The 17,019-nt window shown below is 28.8% G+C and overlaps 1 protein-coding gene across 31 annotated transcripts in view; it reads left to right on the top strand.

The window, feature by feature from the left end:
- LOC145241638 (uncharacterized) overlaps nt 1-17,019 on the top strand; it is a 530,026-nt gene that overhangs the window by 217,430 nt on the left and 295,577 nt on the right. For 12 of the 31 annotated variants that reach the window (XM_080104767.1, XM_080104740.1, XM_080104745.1 and 9 more), the window contains exon 3: nt 4,772-4,918. The exons of 14 other annotated variants lie outside the window; for them this stretch is intronic. In XM_080104767.1, coding sequence (XP_079960893.1) covers nt 4,772-4,918 — 147 coding nt within the window. Of the gene's footprint in view, nt 1-180; nt 232-4,771; nt 4,919-17,019 lie in introns of all 31 variants that reach the window. 5 more of the 31 variants (XM_080104736.1, XM_080104733.1, XM_080104756.1 and 2 more) reach the window with 1 other exon arrangement.

Below are 17,019 nucleotides of genomic sequence, written 5' to 3'. Positions count from 1 at the left end.
TTTTCATTTTTGTATCATTCATTTTTATTCATTTCATTTTCATAGAAAGGTTAAGAATTTTTTAGCATTAAGTCTAATTTGAAAATCGTTCATATTTTCATGACATTTTTTGCATTCAAATTTCAAAATTAATAAGAAATATCTTTATGAATTTTCTACCAAAATCCATTAAACATCTAGATGCTGAAATTGATGATGACAAGTCAAGTATTTCATCAGATTTTCACATAGGTTCGTATCTTACCGGCGTTTTCTTGTGCCTCTTTATATATACGTATATACAAAAGTATATATGTATATATACTTTTTTTTAAAACATTATCCCACCCCCACTGCTGGCCAGTTTTATTTGGTAAAAAAAAAAAAAAAAAAAATGGTGATTGTGGCTTGTAGCACTGTATTGTAGACTCAGTCATACCTTAATTGAATTTTTTTTTTTTTTTTTTTTTTTTTGATAGAGACGATTTAAAAAAAAAAAAAAAAAAAGAAGAAATAAATTGAAATTAGCCAAACACATAACCCACTGCTATTTCTGTATGAGGTCACAGGAGTTTTTGTTTTGCTTTTAATATCTTTCCAGTAGCTTATTTAATCTCTTACAATACACTGTCCCACTCTGTAAGAGATGTATTTGGCAATACCATGTTGTCAGTAGGTCAATCATGGCTACTGAGAAGATAACTACTAAGCTTTTGAATGCAGTAGTTGCCAGCTAATCTGTGATTATCAAAGCAAACACTACTGTTGGTTCCATTAATCTTTTTTTGTGGCCTGGCTTAAAAGCTTGAGAGTTATCTCCCTTGTAAGAGTTCTTCAGCCTGCCTGTGAGAATTCTGATATCATGGTATTGAAGTTTCTTTATATATAATAGCTACCACTTCAAAATCTATCACTTTATCTCTGTGTTCCATCGATGTAAGAGTTATTATTTTTGCTTGGGTTGCATATATAGTATTCCTTTTGCTGCTTCAACTCTCAACACTTGTGGTGCGTAGTCTGCACACATAATTTCTTCTATTTTTTTTTTCAATATATTATTAGTAATACAATTGAGATAATTGAGCTTTGATTTACAGAGTAAAATTGTTTATTGAATTTTATGCTGCATGTCTTTTTGTTTATTTTTCGTTTAAAATCCGAATAGTTTCTTTGATGCAAAGGAGAAAATTCGAAATTACATGTTCCTTTGGTTTAACAGTACAGAAAACTATAATGATTGACTTTTACATTTTAAAGTTTAATTCAAGCCAGAGATTACTTTCTAATCGACATTTTAAAGGCTACAAAATTACTTTTGAGTATTGCTGCATTCACAATGTAAACAGATGTTGGAGATTTTGTATCATTTGAACAAACTACTCTTCTCATCCTGTTATTGTGACAGCGTTTCGACCAGTGTAATCGCCGGCCTTCTTCAGACTTGTGCTTAAAATAACATTGAAGATGAGAGCACTAGTCTGAATTGATACAAATAATTAATCCTCGCCAAAGAAATTCTCAAATATTAAATGTGGATTTTTATGCTTTTTAATTTTTTAGATGAGGATTGATAATTTGTATTATTTGGAACATTAAACTACTGTTCTCACTTAAAAATTTTTTTTAATGAACTATATATACTCTGTATTGCCTGCAAGCTTTTACTTTGATTTATTATATTTTTAAAATTATGACATTTTATTTTTTTAAATTATGACATTTTATTTTTTAAAATTATGACATTTTATTTTTTTAAATTATGACATTTTATTTTTTTAAATTATGACATTTTATTTTTTTAAGATTATGACATTTTATTTTTTTAAATCATATTTTTTTAGTTATATTATTTGGTTATTAATTGTTTAATTAAACTAACATTTTATAAAACTATAAGGAATTTTCTTAAGATAACATTGTTTTAATCTTTATAAAATTGTTGGATGCAAATAACTTCTAAATTTTTAAGAATCACAAAGTAAATTCATCCATTTTTTCCAACTATTAACAAAAGATTAAAATGGCTGACTTGTTTACAATAATCTGAAAGGCATTACAATGGTTTTAATTTTGTAATCAGTTTATTTTTATTTTACTTCACACTGTTGAAGTTTTGGTGTCAAATTTTTACGCTTGCCTTTTGGCTAGGAGCAAAGTGCAGTATCTGTTCTAATGTTACACAGTCTATTCTGTTCTCAGTTAGTGATGGCGAGTCATCCTCGACTGAGACAACTTAAATTTTTGTTAGAAACCAGGGTGCTCTGTTTTAGAGAGTTGAATTTTTCCCACATTAAAAGTCGACCTTGTCTAACTTTGCCTTCAAGGGGAAGCAAGTAAGTAGGAATACTTGTTTGAAAAAAAAAAAAAATATATATATATATATATATATATATATATATATATATATATATATATATATATATATATATATATATAAGCATGTTGCATAGCAACAAACATATATACACATAAGAACGGGACTCCAAAGCTATCAGAGCATAAGTCATTGTTGAGATAGCTTTTTTCCTGTTGGGTGAGGTATGCCTTTGGTCCTGTGCAGTTCTAGACGGTCTGCTCTTCCTAGCTTTATTTTGTTCCTTTAAGAGAGAAGTTAGTTTATTGCTAATCGACTTAGGCGCCCCTAATGGGAATGCTGACAAGGTTGCCCAGGCATTTTTTTTCAGGCCAGAGGGCTCTTCCTCTAGGATGCTTGCTTTTTAAACCTCATTTTCCAACCCTTGTGTCACATCATCCTGGTGTGGGTGGAAGATAAATATCATGTCACACAATTGTATTAATATATAATGCTAACTATTTACGAAATCTATCTACTTTGTGTGCATTCAAAATTTAAAAAGTGATTTTGTAGATCAGAAACTGTTGATTAAAAATGATATCTGGCTCAAGTTTTAGCTTGAAAGTCAAGTATTATGCTTTATTTGTGCTCGTAAGCAAAAAGAAGACATGAATTTTTGAACAGGCTCTTTTCGTATCAAACAACTCAAGAATATGTAAAGTTTGCTTTCATTAATTTTGATTTTATTTTATATGGAACAGAATATCAAGATATTTTCTTTGTTTTGTATGGAGGAAATTTAACATATTTACTATTATGAAATGTTTATTTTTTAATTCATGCCTTTTTTTTTTATAGAAAATATTTTTCTTGTCTTAATAAATAATAGCATTTAAAAGAAACAAAAAACAATGTTGTCCAGAGGTTATTAAGTTTTCACTTATATCTGAATGATATCTTATTCAAGTTGAATTTCTTCATACAAACAGGTTATATATGTTATACACTTTTTTTAATGTTTGAATAATGATAAAATAACTTATTTGCATTAAACTATTGTCTATGTTATCCTTTCATCCAAATCTAATTTATTTATGTGAAAATGCAAAAAAAGAAAAAAATAATAATTATATCATTTAAATTACTGTTAAATTTTTAGAAGGTGCAGTTTCCCAGTAAGTTAAACAAAATCATTCTTCAACACTAATTTACAAACAGCTCCTTGCTTAATATTGAATAAGTAATTAACATATATTTTTATAATCTAAAAGTTTATTATTAAAATGATAATAGTATTAATTTTCCAAGAAATTGAATGACAATATTTGAAGGGGCAAGCGGAGTCCATAGGTCAGTTATGGCTACTGAGAAGATAACTATCAAGCTTCTGAATACAGTAGTTGTCAAGTAATCTTTTGCTGGTCCTGAATATGACCTTAAACTATATCCGATGGTGAGGCCCCAGCTTGCAGGCTTTGGGGAGTGTGGAGCCACTCTTTAATTGCCATTGCTCCCAGGTTCACTCTGACCTAGAGTGGTAGTACCTGTTAGGGTCCCAACTATGGGTTAAATAGAAACTGACTTAAAAAATATATATATTCTATTAAAATTTTTTCTTCAAAATCACTGGATTCGGTATTAAATAACCTGAAAAGGGTTGATATGCCGTAAAACAAAAACAAGCAACTAATCTTTTGCTAAACTTAAAAACTTGAATTATCTCCCTTGTAAGAGTTCTTTAACCTTGTTTGTGAATTCTGATATTTATGCGATTAAATGATTCATAGCATTCAGAATTTTACTGATATTGCCTTTGATATCATTTAACCATATTTGAAGGACTTTTATTAAAAGCTTTTTCTCAATCAAATATTTTGAATGGTAAAAACAACAAATACAAGTTTAAAATCTTAGATATGCAATAATTATCTTTTAGAAAAAACTTCTTTTCTATATATATTTTGACGCTTCTATATTATACAAATGGAAAAAATATTGAATTTCAAATTAAACAAATGGTATCTATGTAATTCTCTGTTACTACTTGCAACATGACAATTATCTAGATGCGATTTGTTTTAAAGGAAATTCAAATTTTTTTTTTTTTCGTTTGTGTAATATAGAAGTGCCTATATTTTTTATGCAAGGTTGGAGCAAATTCTTTGAATATTTTTTTATTTTTATCTGAAAAATAGACATGCATCCAGTTTTTTTTTTGTATATTTTTTTATTTTTATTTTAAGTATTTTTTTATTTTTCCAAAAGTTGTTTGAAATAATTAGTTGATGTTTAAAGACCTCTGGCTTTTTTTTTTCTCCAAAATTTTCTATTATTTCAATTAGAGTAAATTATTATTATTTTTTTTTTTTTGTCGATTATTTTTCCATATAATGTTGAGAGTTGAATAGGGTGTTCATTTCTATGAAAGAAGCTGCAATTTCTTGTTGTCTCAAAGCTGCTTTCGAACCCTTCGCCATTAATTTTCTCAACGTGTAGGATCTCAGCTGGTGATAGAGGAGGTGATCTACAGTGGCTGTAGTTACGACCAGAGTGATTTTGAAGGCAGTCCGTATTCCAGGAGGTCTGGTCGCCTACCAGGCCAACCGTTTCCTACCGGGCCCTCTTGGTGGATTGGATACCCCAGTAGGTGCACTGTTTTTAAATGGCATGATTCTTCCTTTCAACTTATTACTTATCACATAGCATTACCATTTTATTACTAAATACCTATGCTATATTGACTCTGACTCTCTCTCTCTCTTTCTACTTTCCTTCTGAGATTAGACCCAACCTTCTTCCTCCCTCTTTTCCTTTTTGGCAACTCTTTACTCTTCCAGCCTTACTTTTATTGCCTATGTTTTTTTTAAATCCATTATTTGCTCCCATACTTACCTTTGCTGAAGCTTGATGCCATGGTTTCTTGTTACCTGTGCTTCCATACACGACTCACAAACCTCAGAAAACAATTGGTTCCATTTTATTTTATTTCTGTTTTTAATTTTGTTTTATTTTTAAATTTAATTTTTAAGTTTGCTGCTATGTTTTTCTTTTATTCATTTTTATTTTTTGTTGATAAAATTTTCTTTTGATTTAAAAAAGAAAAAAAAAAAGATTTTGTTTAAATTTGTTGCTTTATTTTAAAATTACTTTTTCTTTATTACTCCATTCAGCGTTTAAGTTTTTTTGTTTTTTTTTGCTACTTTAAGTAATCAATTGAGCAAAGTTTCCTTAAATTCAATAAATAATTACCTTTGTCTAGCAGAAGGCCGGAAATGGACAAACTGTACAATATGGAAATCACTTCAGTGGACGGATATTGATTACTTATATTGATTATAATAACATAAATTGTTAACTTGTGCACAGGGACGGTATTTTTTGACATCTTTTCTAAAAGAGATAAATTATAAGGAGACTAGTAGAAGAGCAAAAAAAAAAATGTCAAGGTCAAAAACTGGACAACAATATATGTTAGATGAATACATTCCAACTCAGAAAACGATTCTTCCCCCTTTGTCAGAAACGCAACTCATGGAATATGATGTCTAAAAGACAAAATAAGGGAAGCAAGAGTTATGTGGATGCCGAAAGTATACACAAGATCCTCTTTCTTCTCGTCTTCATATTAATAGCTAGTATTAGAAAACAAATATGAAAGGAAGATACTGATGTCTAGTTTGGACTTTACTTCATGTCCTATAGTTTACTTATTTCTTTTTTGTTCATTTTAGTTGATTTCTCATGACTTCATTTCCTAAGTCTCAATTTCAAATCTGTTAAAAAAAAAAAAAAAAAAAAAAATCAAACCTTACTTCCTAACATTCAAAATGATACTAAAATTGAGTAAAAAAAATAATTTAATTTTTTTTTATTTTGCTGTTAATCTTTCATAAAATGTCAATGTTAAGAAAAAGAAAATATTTCATAGAATTTTGAACATTCAAGCTATGTCGTAATAATTCTATTCAAAATGATTTTTTTCTACTGCTAAACATTTATCCATGAATTATACAAAAAAGCATGTCAATTTGAGAAAATCGGTCATTGGCATGGAAAAAAGATTATTATAAAAAAGTATAATTTTTTTTCATCAATATATATATATATATATATATATATATATATGGAGAGAGAGAAGATGATTAAATTATGCAAATTGATAATTACAAATATTTATTGTTCAGAAACAAGGAATACAAAATAAAATTATTTCCTTTAAAATTTGGCTTTTTTTCTTCAGAGGAAAACAGCAAATTTTTTTTTTTATAGAATTACTATAGTTTGAAAAAAAATATATATTCTATCTTGTATATATATGTGCGTACGTGTGTGAGGTTTATTTCATACTGACATTTATATTAAAAGCCTACTTTTTCTATTTAAAAATTATTAAAATGAACTTAATATGCAAGCAATTACATGAAAGTTAACTAATTTGCTTATTCCGTTGAAAAACGAGCTTTGATGAATTACTTATTCATTTTTTATGATTTCTTATTAGATGGTTAGTTTTATTTTATTTTCCACCATTATGCTGAATTCTATTTATGCATAGTTTCTGCATTCTTCATAATTAATTTACAATGAAAACGTTCTAGCACATCGAAGTATATGTGACCTTGTCGGTGTGTGTGCGAAAAGTCTGCCAAACTCTTCGGTCTTCTCTGAATATTTAGTCTATAGAATTGAGATTTGATATATATAGGGTATTTGGACCTGTAGCACACTTTCGATTTTGGTTTTTAGCCGGCAAAAATTGCTGCTAAGGGGTCACAATTGAAGACAAAATAGTTGAAATGGGCAGGATAAGCCGAATAAAACTTTATTCCTGCTGTTAATTTTGCACATGCACAAAATTAAACATTCATAGCTCAGAGATGTTGAATTTTTAACCTTTTGTATCAATCTGTCGGTATCTCTGATGGTAATGATGCTGGAGAGATAAATAACAACATTCTGGTTTCGATTCTAGCAAATGGTACCCAAAACATTTTTTTTTTTTTTTTTTTTTTTTTTTGAAATCATTGTTATATATTGGATAATAATCAAGAGAGAATTGGCTCTATAATAATAAATACAAAATCTGCATCAACTAAAATATCATATTTATGCATTTTTTATGATCACGCAAAGCCAGGCTGTCTGCTAGTATATATTATGTAATGTATTTTTCATTTATCCAGCAGCAAAGATGCTGCTACCGTTTTCTTGGACAATAACCAAAGAAACTATCTCTTGCAGTCAACCAAGGTTAGACAGAAATTGACTTGTTTTCTGACCGTTAACTCTACAGATATTGGTCGTAAAAAATATGTTTTCTAAGATGCCATATTTTGAGTCTACACTCGCCCGAGAAAGCATTACTGGATCAATCAAAAAGATATGACTTTACAATTACAGTCATATTTTTTTTTTTTATTATTATTATTTATTTTTAAATAGTTACATTTTTTTTTTGTTTTAGTGGGTGGGTGGTTCTCTTCTAAATCATTGTGCATTTTCATAACAAGTAGTTTCGTATTCTGTATTGTCTCTTTCTATATTGCCAAAGGGAGACAGCAAGAAAAGTAGTAATACTGTATTTTAATTTCTTGAACTACTGTTTTCATCTTTCACAAATTTTTGGATGGTGAAACTCCTGACCGTCTTCAGGTATATCTTGTAAAACTCGTGAATCTTTGTCAAACACAGAGATTGTATGAAATTTCAAACATAACTGTGTGTAGCTGGTCCTCGTGATGCCAACCATGACCAGATAGAAGTCTTTAGTTATTCATAATTGTATTCTTAGAATTGAACCTTCAACCTCCAAAATACTGTCACTTGGAACTGATTATTGCTTAGCACTTATATCTGTTGTGCTTATTAATACAAATTTTCAATCTTTATTTGAAAAATTCAGAAATCTAGTGTCTTGTTTATTGTAGCAAAAAAAAGAAAATAAAACTAGCTGAAGTATCTGTCTTTGCTGACTTATTTAATTAAAATAAAAATGATCAACAAGATTACAATTTAATATATTTTTTTTAACCATTTTTATTTAAAAAAACAGCAAAAAAAATTTATGTTTATGCTGATGATTGATATCGGTTAGGAAATAACTGGAACACTATAGCAAAAAAAAAAAAAAAATAAAAAAATATTCTGGGTGAGATTTGAACCCACAATGGCATAAAATATGTATGTAAGTTGAAGGTAAAGTCTTTATCCACAAGGCCACCGAGCTAATGAATTTGTCTTTTTAACCTACTTAAATGGGTTCAGAGTAAGGACTTAAAAAAAAAAATATCCATATGTAATATAGTACGCCTGGTTACAGGGCCCACACGTTGCAGACTTGATTGCAAAGGAGACAAATTATAGGAAAGAGGAAAGCTCTCCTGTTTTGTTTTTTTTAACAATGACATTCTCTCGCTATGTGTGACTTCTCGTTACGGCTGTGATGTCACCCACGTCTCTAACGTGATCGTCTTTGACGCCTGTCCTCTCGGACATCTCTGTCTGTTGCACACATTTTTTTTATATTCTCAGAAACCAAATTTTAAGCATTTAATAAAAAATTATATAACATTATTCAGCTTTCTAAATTTTTAAATTTAATGTTTTTAAAAATATGACTAAATTTCTTTATTAAAAAACAATCAAACCAATTTAAAAAAAAAATAACAATAGTTAATTAATAAGATGTCCTTTTTAAAAACTAATATGCAAATTAACTTGTCACTGATATCACATATGCATAAGTAGTATATAAAAAAAGATAGTTCGTCTATTGTTTTGACTTTATCATTAGTGTATAAATCAGCTCGACTTTCACATTTCTTCATTCAAAGATATATGAGAGATAACAGGGTTTATTTGTGTTTAAAAATGATACACGGAACTCACTTATTATAATGAAAAACAAATTTACAATAAGTGTATAGATCTTATCACATCGACAGAACTGGTCTAGGTAAAGTGGAGACTGGCCGCATGTCACAACTGGTTCGAACAAATAGAAATGATTTAGTTGCTAAGGTGGTCAAATCAAAATGGTGGAAAAGAGGAACTGAATTTCTGAGTTAGACCTTTGTGACCATGTGACCAACTCAACCAATGGTTGACTGCATTCATGGTCATGTGATCTAGAACTCACCATATTAGGAAACCCAGTCTCAACACTGTTATAGATGTCAGCTATGCTATTTCTTTCTGTTTGTGACTACCATAAAACTGGCCTGGTCACTGAAAATGACGTCACACAAATTGTCAGTATCTTTTTATGTTTGTGAATCTTTTTTTATGATAATTTTCTTGTTTTCAATATTATGTAATTTTCAAAATATGACAAAATTAGTATCATAAAACACTCAAATATAAAAATAGTGACCGTTGTTTTGTACAGGTGTCATCCATTGCATAAACATGTTGATATCACTTTTATTGTAAATTGAATTTTTTTTTCTACAAGGATCATTCAGTTATGAACATTTTTGTCGTCATCTTGGATCTTTATATATAAACATATCTTTGTATTGGCAAATTGAAGTTGCAGAATGAAATATATTAAGAAATAAAATTTGAATACCATTAATTTAAAAAAATATATATATTTCTGATAATTGTTATAAAAAATATGAATTCTTTTTATGGAACCTTTCATTTGCATGTGACTAATTTGCAAGTTTTCAGTTTTAATACGTGCATACAATGAAAAGCATGGAATGTTTATTAAAAGTAGTTTTTTTTTATCATAAGTTTGAAGAAGAAATTATCAAAACAGTAAACCAGAAGAACAGGTGACTCTAAGTTCGCATCAAATGGTGCCAGATAAAAAATTATTCTATTTTTCTCTTAGAAAAAAAAAAAAAAAAAAAAAAAAAAAAAATTCATGAAGTAATATATTCCTTATAATGCTGAAAACAAATTGAAAACAGTGAAATAATGTTTTATTTATTACTTTATGCAAAAAATAAATAAAATGTCATTTTCTTTTATCTGACACTGTTTGTTGCAGACTTTGAGTCACCTGTTTTTCTGATTCACCATTGAAACTCATTTGGAAATTGATTTCATGGATCCATTTCAAAGGGAAATATTTTGGATGTAAAAAGAGAGAGAGAGAAAAAAATACTTATGTGAGTGTTTAAGAAGGCTGATAGCAATGCTTGATACCGGGATGATAACGTGAAGTGACGTATGAACAAAAATAGATGACCAAAGACAACATTTAAAATTACAAATCTCCATATATGTATTTTTCAAATCATCTGTTACATATAACTCATTAATTGTGGAATTACTGTTCAATATAATCAACATGGTATAATGTCTTTGATAATTTGGAGAGTGGACCACTTCTTTTCAAAAAGAAAACAAACCAAAAGTGTGTCATAAAAGCAAAATAACTAATACAAATCAAAGATAACTATTACATAAACGAATAACAAGAGAGCAGTGAATTTAATTTAATTTTATTTAACTAGCAGACCCCGTTTCTAGGCATTGCCTGAAGATATATTAAAAAATAAAATGTTAAGTAAAGAAAAATCTTTTTAAATATTCTTTGTGAATTGTTTAGTACTTGTGTACTGCTGGAAATATGTCACAAAGCTAGAACAGATTCAGTAAGAGAATCCGCTCTCCCAAAAAGATAAACTATGATTCTCTAGGGCATCATCATATGTGATTCACGTAAAATAGTTACTGTGGATAAACTGCTAAAATTTTTTAACACCGATGTTATGAAATAATTGAAAGCGGAAAGATATGATTGGTTTGCTAGGTATTTATTACTCAGGGCATATAATTAAGCAAAAATAAATGAAATTTATCGACAGAATTGTTTTACCGAAACAAATGAAAATATTATCTGATGCAATAAAATGCATGTATTTCTGAAAAAAAAAAAGCTGGTCTTACTAGTAACATAGTTTGACGATATTGGATTTATATGTGACGTCTGTGTTTGCCAACCTATAACATTTTTTCTGGAGGGGAATAATTTTACCTATTTTATTATATACTAGCAGGGGTACCTGGCATTGCCCGGATCTGGAGAGGTTTTATAGTAAGGGTAGCAATAGAGCCCTAAAAAAATGTTTCAAAAAAAAAAAAATTAATCAACTCCCTAAAAAAAAAAAATGAAAATAGCAGCGAGTATCCGTGTAAGTGCAAAAAAAAAAAAAAATTAGTAAGCAGGCAGGCTCGAACCTGTAACGCTAAGAGAAAAAGGAAGTGAAGAAAATGTGAACGGTTTAGTCACTGTGCCCACTGCAACAAACGATGTTGGCAGAGTTTGAAATAAGGCTAGTCATTGCAAGGTGTATAATAATTTTGCAAAAATGTCAACGGAAAAAGTGACTCCTCCTTATAAAAAAAACAGCGCAGTTGAAGGTGGAAGAATGAATGTTTTTGCCCAATGTTTGGATATTTGTCATCTGAGAGACTGAGCTTTCAAACCAATTTTGTGAGTGTTGATCGTCTGTGTCAAAAGTTTTAGTGAGACATACAAACATACACACACACTAACAGATATTTGAGATTTATATTATAGAAGACTAGTAGGGTACCTGGCGTTGCCCGAGTGTGTAGAGGTGGTGTAGTAAGGAACTCCCGGGGGGGGGGGGTAAAAAAGTGGTAGTAGCATGGAGGAGGGATCAAATCAACAGGGGGCAGCTTGAGGGGAGAGAGATATTAAAAAAAAATAAATAAATGGTAGTAGGCAGGCAGGCTCGAACACATAACGCGAAAGAGGAAAAGGTGAAAATAACGTCAGCTGATGCATCCATAGTACAACTGGAAGTTGTAAGCGTTGGAATTAAGGGTAGTTAATCGAAAAGAAACGATAACTTGCAAAAATGCTGAAAAAAAAAAAAAAAGTGACCCATCCTTGTAAAAAAAACGTCTGAGTTGAGGGTGAAGGAATTAATGTTTTTGGCCAATTTTTCGATATTTGTTGTCAGAGACGTTGAGCTTCAAAATGATACTGATCTCGTCAGGATCCATCATGTGTGTCAAAAGTTTTTGACTGACATACAGACACACACCCAGTTTGCCATTTATATTATAGACTAGCAAGGGTACCGAAGGGGTGTAAAAAAAAAACAGTGGTAGTAGCAGGGGGGGGATCAAAATAACAGTAGACAGCCCAGATGGAAATAGGTGTTAAAAAAAAGTGGTAGTAGGCAGGCTCGAACCCTTAACGCGAAGGAGGAACAAAAACCTAATATCTTAGTTGATGTCTCCATTGTGCAAGTAGAAGTCAATCCACTGGAAATGATGACTTGTGAAGATGTCGACGAAAAAGCGACCCCCCCCCCCTCCCTCTTGTACAAAACTGCCCAGTTGAGTGTGGAGCATGAATACTTTTGGCCAATTTTTTGATATTTGTCATCCGAAGGATTGAGCTTTAAAAAAAAAAAATAAATAAAAATATATGTAGGAGGATGTTAACCTGACGTCATCATCCTCCCCTTACGGAAATATACATGTGACTGGGGAGCGCTTGTGAATTTAATATTCCATTTACAAATTTTTGAGGCAATTTTTACAATTTTCTAAAAGACAAAACTCTGATGATAAAACTATGGATAAGACAATCTTTTTTTTATTTGTTATATAATTGAAAAGGTGATTTAAAGTTATAATCTTTTTAATCATTAACTATGATAATGCGTTAGAAAATCAGTTAACTATGTTTTTGAAAGGCTAGGGTTCTATCATTGAAATCTGTCTTGGCTTTGTGCCATCTTTCTACCAGGCAACGCCTGTACACGGGTCCTGCTAGTTTGTTATATCATTAAAAAGGTGAGACGAAGTTATCCTTATTGTCTTTGAGAAATTGTCTTTTCAAACCGTTTTTACCCCATATTTCTTCCCAATAATTAATTCTGGATTTAATGATGCAAGAAATTTTTAACTTCTGAAAAAGTATCGGTCCCGTGTGTGTGTGTATTGAATTAAAATTTTGACTGGTTGTAGTTTAAAGATATTTTCAAAACCTCGGCAAAAATATCTAATGACAAGATGTTGGGAAAATATTCTAATCTTAATTTTAATACTAGAAAATCTTAGTCACAAGATTAATACTTTTTTTATATTTGATGAAAGTCTAGAATTTAAAATTAAATCTGTTATGATGGTTGTCTATGACATCATTGTTGTAAGCATTATTCGATATAATATCTGTTTAATGAATGTTAGTACCAGTTCAAGTCACTAATATGTAAAAGTTGAATTGACATCATTTGCTTTGAATTATCTTCGTCCAGGTTGTTCTGACACTTTTTAGTCAGTTTTTTTTTAAATTTTTTTGTTTTAATATGCATCTAAGCATTTCTGTAAGGTCAGTCTGTCACAATAAGTTTGAATAGTATTTTCTCAGTTCTTTAATGGTCTGTCATACTTTCATATATATTTTATTAAATATTACAGATGTATATATTTTATTAAATATTACAGATGTATATATTTTATTAAATATTACAGATGTATATATTTTATTAAATATTACAGATGTATATATTTTATTAAATATTACAGATGTATATATTTTATTAAATATTGCAGATGTATATATTTTATTAAATATTACAGATGTATATATTTTATTAAATAATACAGATGTATATATTTCATTAAATATTACAGATGTATATATTTCATTAAATAATACAGATATATATATATTTTATTAAATAATACAGATATATATATATTTTATTAAATAATACAGATATATATATATTTTATTAAATAATACAGATATATATATATTTTATTAAATAATACAGATATATATATATTTTATTAAATAATACAGATATATATATATTTTATTAAATAATACAGATATATATATATATTATTAAATAATACAGATATATATATATATTTTATTAAATAATACAGATATATATATATATTATTAAATAATACAGATATATATATATATTTTATTAAATAATACAGATATATATATATATTTTATTAAATAATACAGATATATATATATATTTTATTAAATAATACAGATATATATATATATTTTATTAAATAATACAGATATATATATATATTTTATTAAATAATACAGATATATATATATATTTTATTAAATAATACAGATATATATATATATTTTATTAAATAATACAGATATATATATATATTTTATTAAATAATACAGATATATATATATATATATTTTATTAAATAATACAGATATATATATATATATATTTTATTAAATAATACAGATATATATATATATATATATATATATATATATATATATATATATATTATTAAATAATACAGATATATATATACTGTTAAATATTACAGATATATTGTTGCCCTGGTATTTTGGAGGTGTGTGTTGAGCAAAAAAAAAAAAAGTGGTAGTAGGAAGGTAGACTCGAACCCGTACCATGAAGGAGGAAAAGAATGGGGAAAAGACGTGACGTCTTTGCTGTTACAACCACCACCAAACCATAAGTCACGTAGGTTTAAATTAAGGCTAGACAATCGAAAAGAGGGGATGACTTTCGAAAATATCGGTGAAAAAAGCGACCCTTTCCTGTAGAAAAGTGCCCAGTTGAAGGTGAAGAAATTAATGTTTTTAAGCTTTAAAACTATACTGATCTTGTGAAAATCCATCGCCTCTGTTGAAGGTTTTAAACAGACATGCAAACATACATACATTTTGGTAGCTCAGATTTTCGACCCAAACTGATTAAAAAGTTTGTCCTATCTCTGAATACTCTTTATGTAAAATTTCAAATGTTTGGATCAGAAATTGTCTGAGTAATTTGGTAGAGACCGAAGAGGTCAAATTTTTTTAAAAACTTTGACCCCTATTATGACCCCTTAAAATGTATTGTTTTGGGCTCAAATCAACTTATTAAGTTAGATTCATGTCCAAGGAACCTATATCTAAAATTTCAATTGTTTATACCCAAAATTGGCAGAGGAGTTTGGTAGAGTTTTCAAAGGTCAAATCATTAAACTTTGACCCCTTAACAGCCAAACTTTTTACCGAAAACGGATTACAGAGATTTCCCCAAATCTTAGTACCCTGTATATCAAATTTCGAGTCTGTAGACTGAAAATTGACAGAGTTATTGTGTAGGGAAATATACACAGACAAACAGACACACACACACACACACACACACACACACACACACACACACACACACACACACACGCTTTCACTTTTATAGATATATATATATAATACAAACGGAAGGACAGTTTGGATTTTAGAAATGTTCAGGTACATCTAGTGGGGGTGATATCATACTCAAGTTTGAAATAGCATTTTTATTCTGAAGATTAGCTGGTCAGATTTGAAGAATGTGTTCTTGTTTCTAATTGTATTTTCTCAACTCGTTTTTGCATCTATGATCTTTAACAGTTTTAGCTTTGTCTTCAGAATCTTACTGATTGTGAAATAAATTCTCAGAGAAAAATACTTTTCTTTTTCTAATGCTTTGTCTTGTAAATCATTTAGATCATTTTGTTTGTTTTTAATGACGGAGGCGCAGTCTAATATTCATACTTTTCAGTCACCATCTCTTACTTGATAAACCTGTTTCAAATTTAATGAATGTATATATAAACACACACTCACAGAATATACAGAATGATTGAAAAGTCACTCGCTATTTTATAAAAAAAAATGTAATTTATTTATGAATTACATTTTTTTTTTTTTTTACTTAAAAAAAAAAATGAATATGAGAGCAGTATAGATAATGTGAAATTTTATTTAAAATGCAACATGGCCACAATCATTCGCCTTTATTTTCTCAAAGCTGCTCAAGAATTGCATCAGTTGATAAAACCGTTTCAAATTTAATGAATGTATATACTCTCACAGAATATACAGAATGATCGATGGGTCACTCGCTATTTAAAAAAATTGTCATTTATTTATGATTTAAATTTTTTTTTTTTTTTTTTTTTTTTTTTACAAAAAAAAAAATGAATATGAGAGCAGTATACATAATGTGAGATTTTATTTAAAATTCAACATGGCCACCACCATCTGCCTTTATTTTCTCAAAGCTGCTTGAGAATTGCATCAGTTGATCTTGATAGAAATTCTTGTGGGATAGCAGTCTTTAGTCAGCAATTCACTTTGCTGGGAGATGGTTAGCTCAACGTTGTATAACTACATATTTACCGATCCAAGCGATTTCCTGTTTTGAAAGTCGTCTGCACTAAACGGTGTACCTTAATCTGAAAACCTTGATGAAAACATGTTAACACATTTCAATATTTGAAAACTTATCATTTTCATTGAAATATGTTTATTTGCAGAATCTTTTTGAAAATATATTTAAAAAATAAATGCGTATTTACAGAAATAATTAATACAGATATCAAAATGTTTTTTTTTTTATTATAATATAAACTAGCGGGACCTGTGGAAATTCCACAGGGAACTCATTCATATGTAATATATTGATGTTGGCATTCTGTAGATGTTCAGTGTAAATGGAGATGCGCTGATATTATTGTAGCTTTTTTGTTAAAACTGCAAAAGTATTTATCTAAGCTAGCACGAACGCCTGGCAAAGCCTGGGTGTAAAGTATACTTAAATATGATATTCTAATTCTTGCAGATTTTGTATATATTATGGAGTTAATGTTCTATCGATTTTTATCTGTAATATAAATCTCACCTGTCTGTTTAAATGTATATATGTTTGTATGTCTGCCTAAAACTGTCGACAGAGGAAACGGATTTT

The sequence above is a fragment of the Euprymna scolopes genome, chromosome 20, assembly GCF_053919585.1.
Source record: "Euprymna scolopes isolate OS-2025 chromosome 20, ASM5391958v1, whole genome shotgun sequence".
NCBI lineage: Eukaryota > Metazoa > Mollusca > Cephalopoda > Sepiida > Sepiolidae > Euprymna > Euprymna scolopes.
This window is presented reverse-complemented; position numbering and strand designations above follow the sequence as displayed.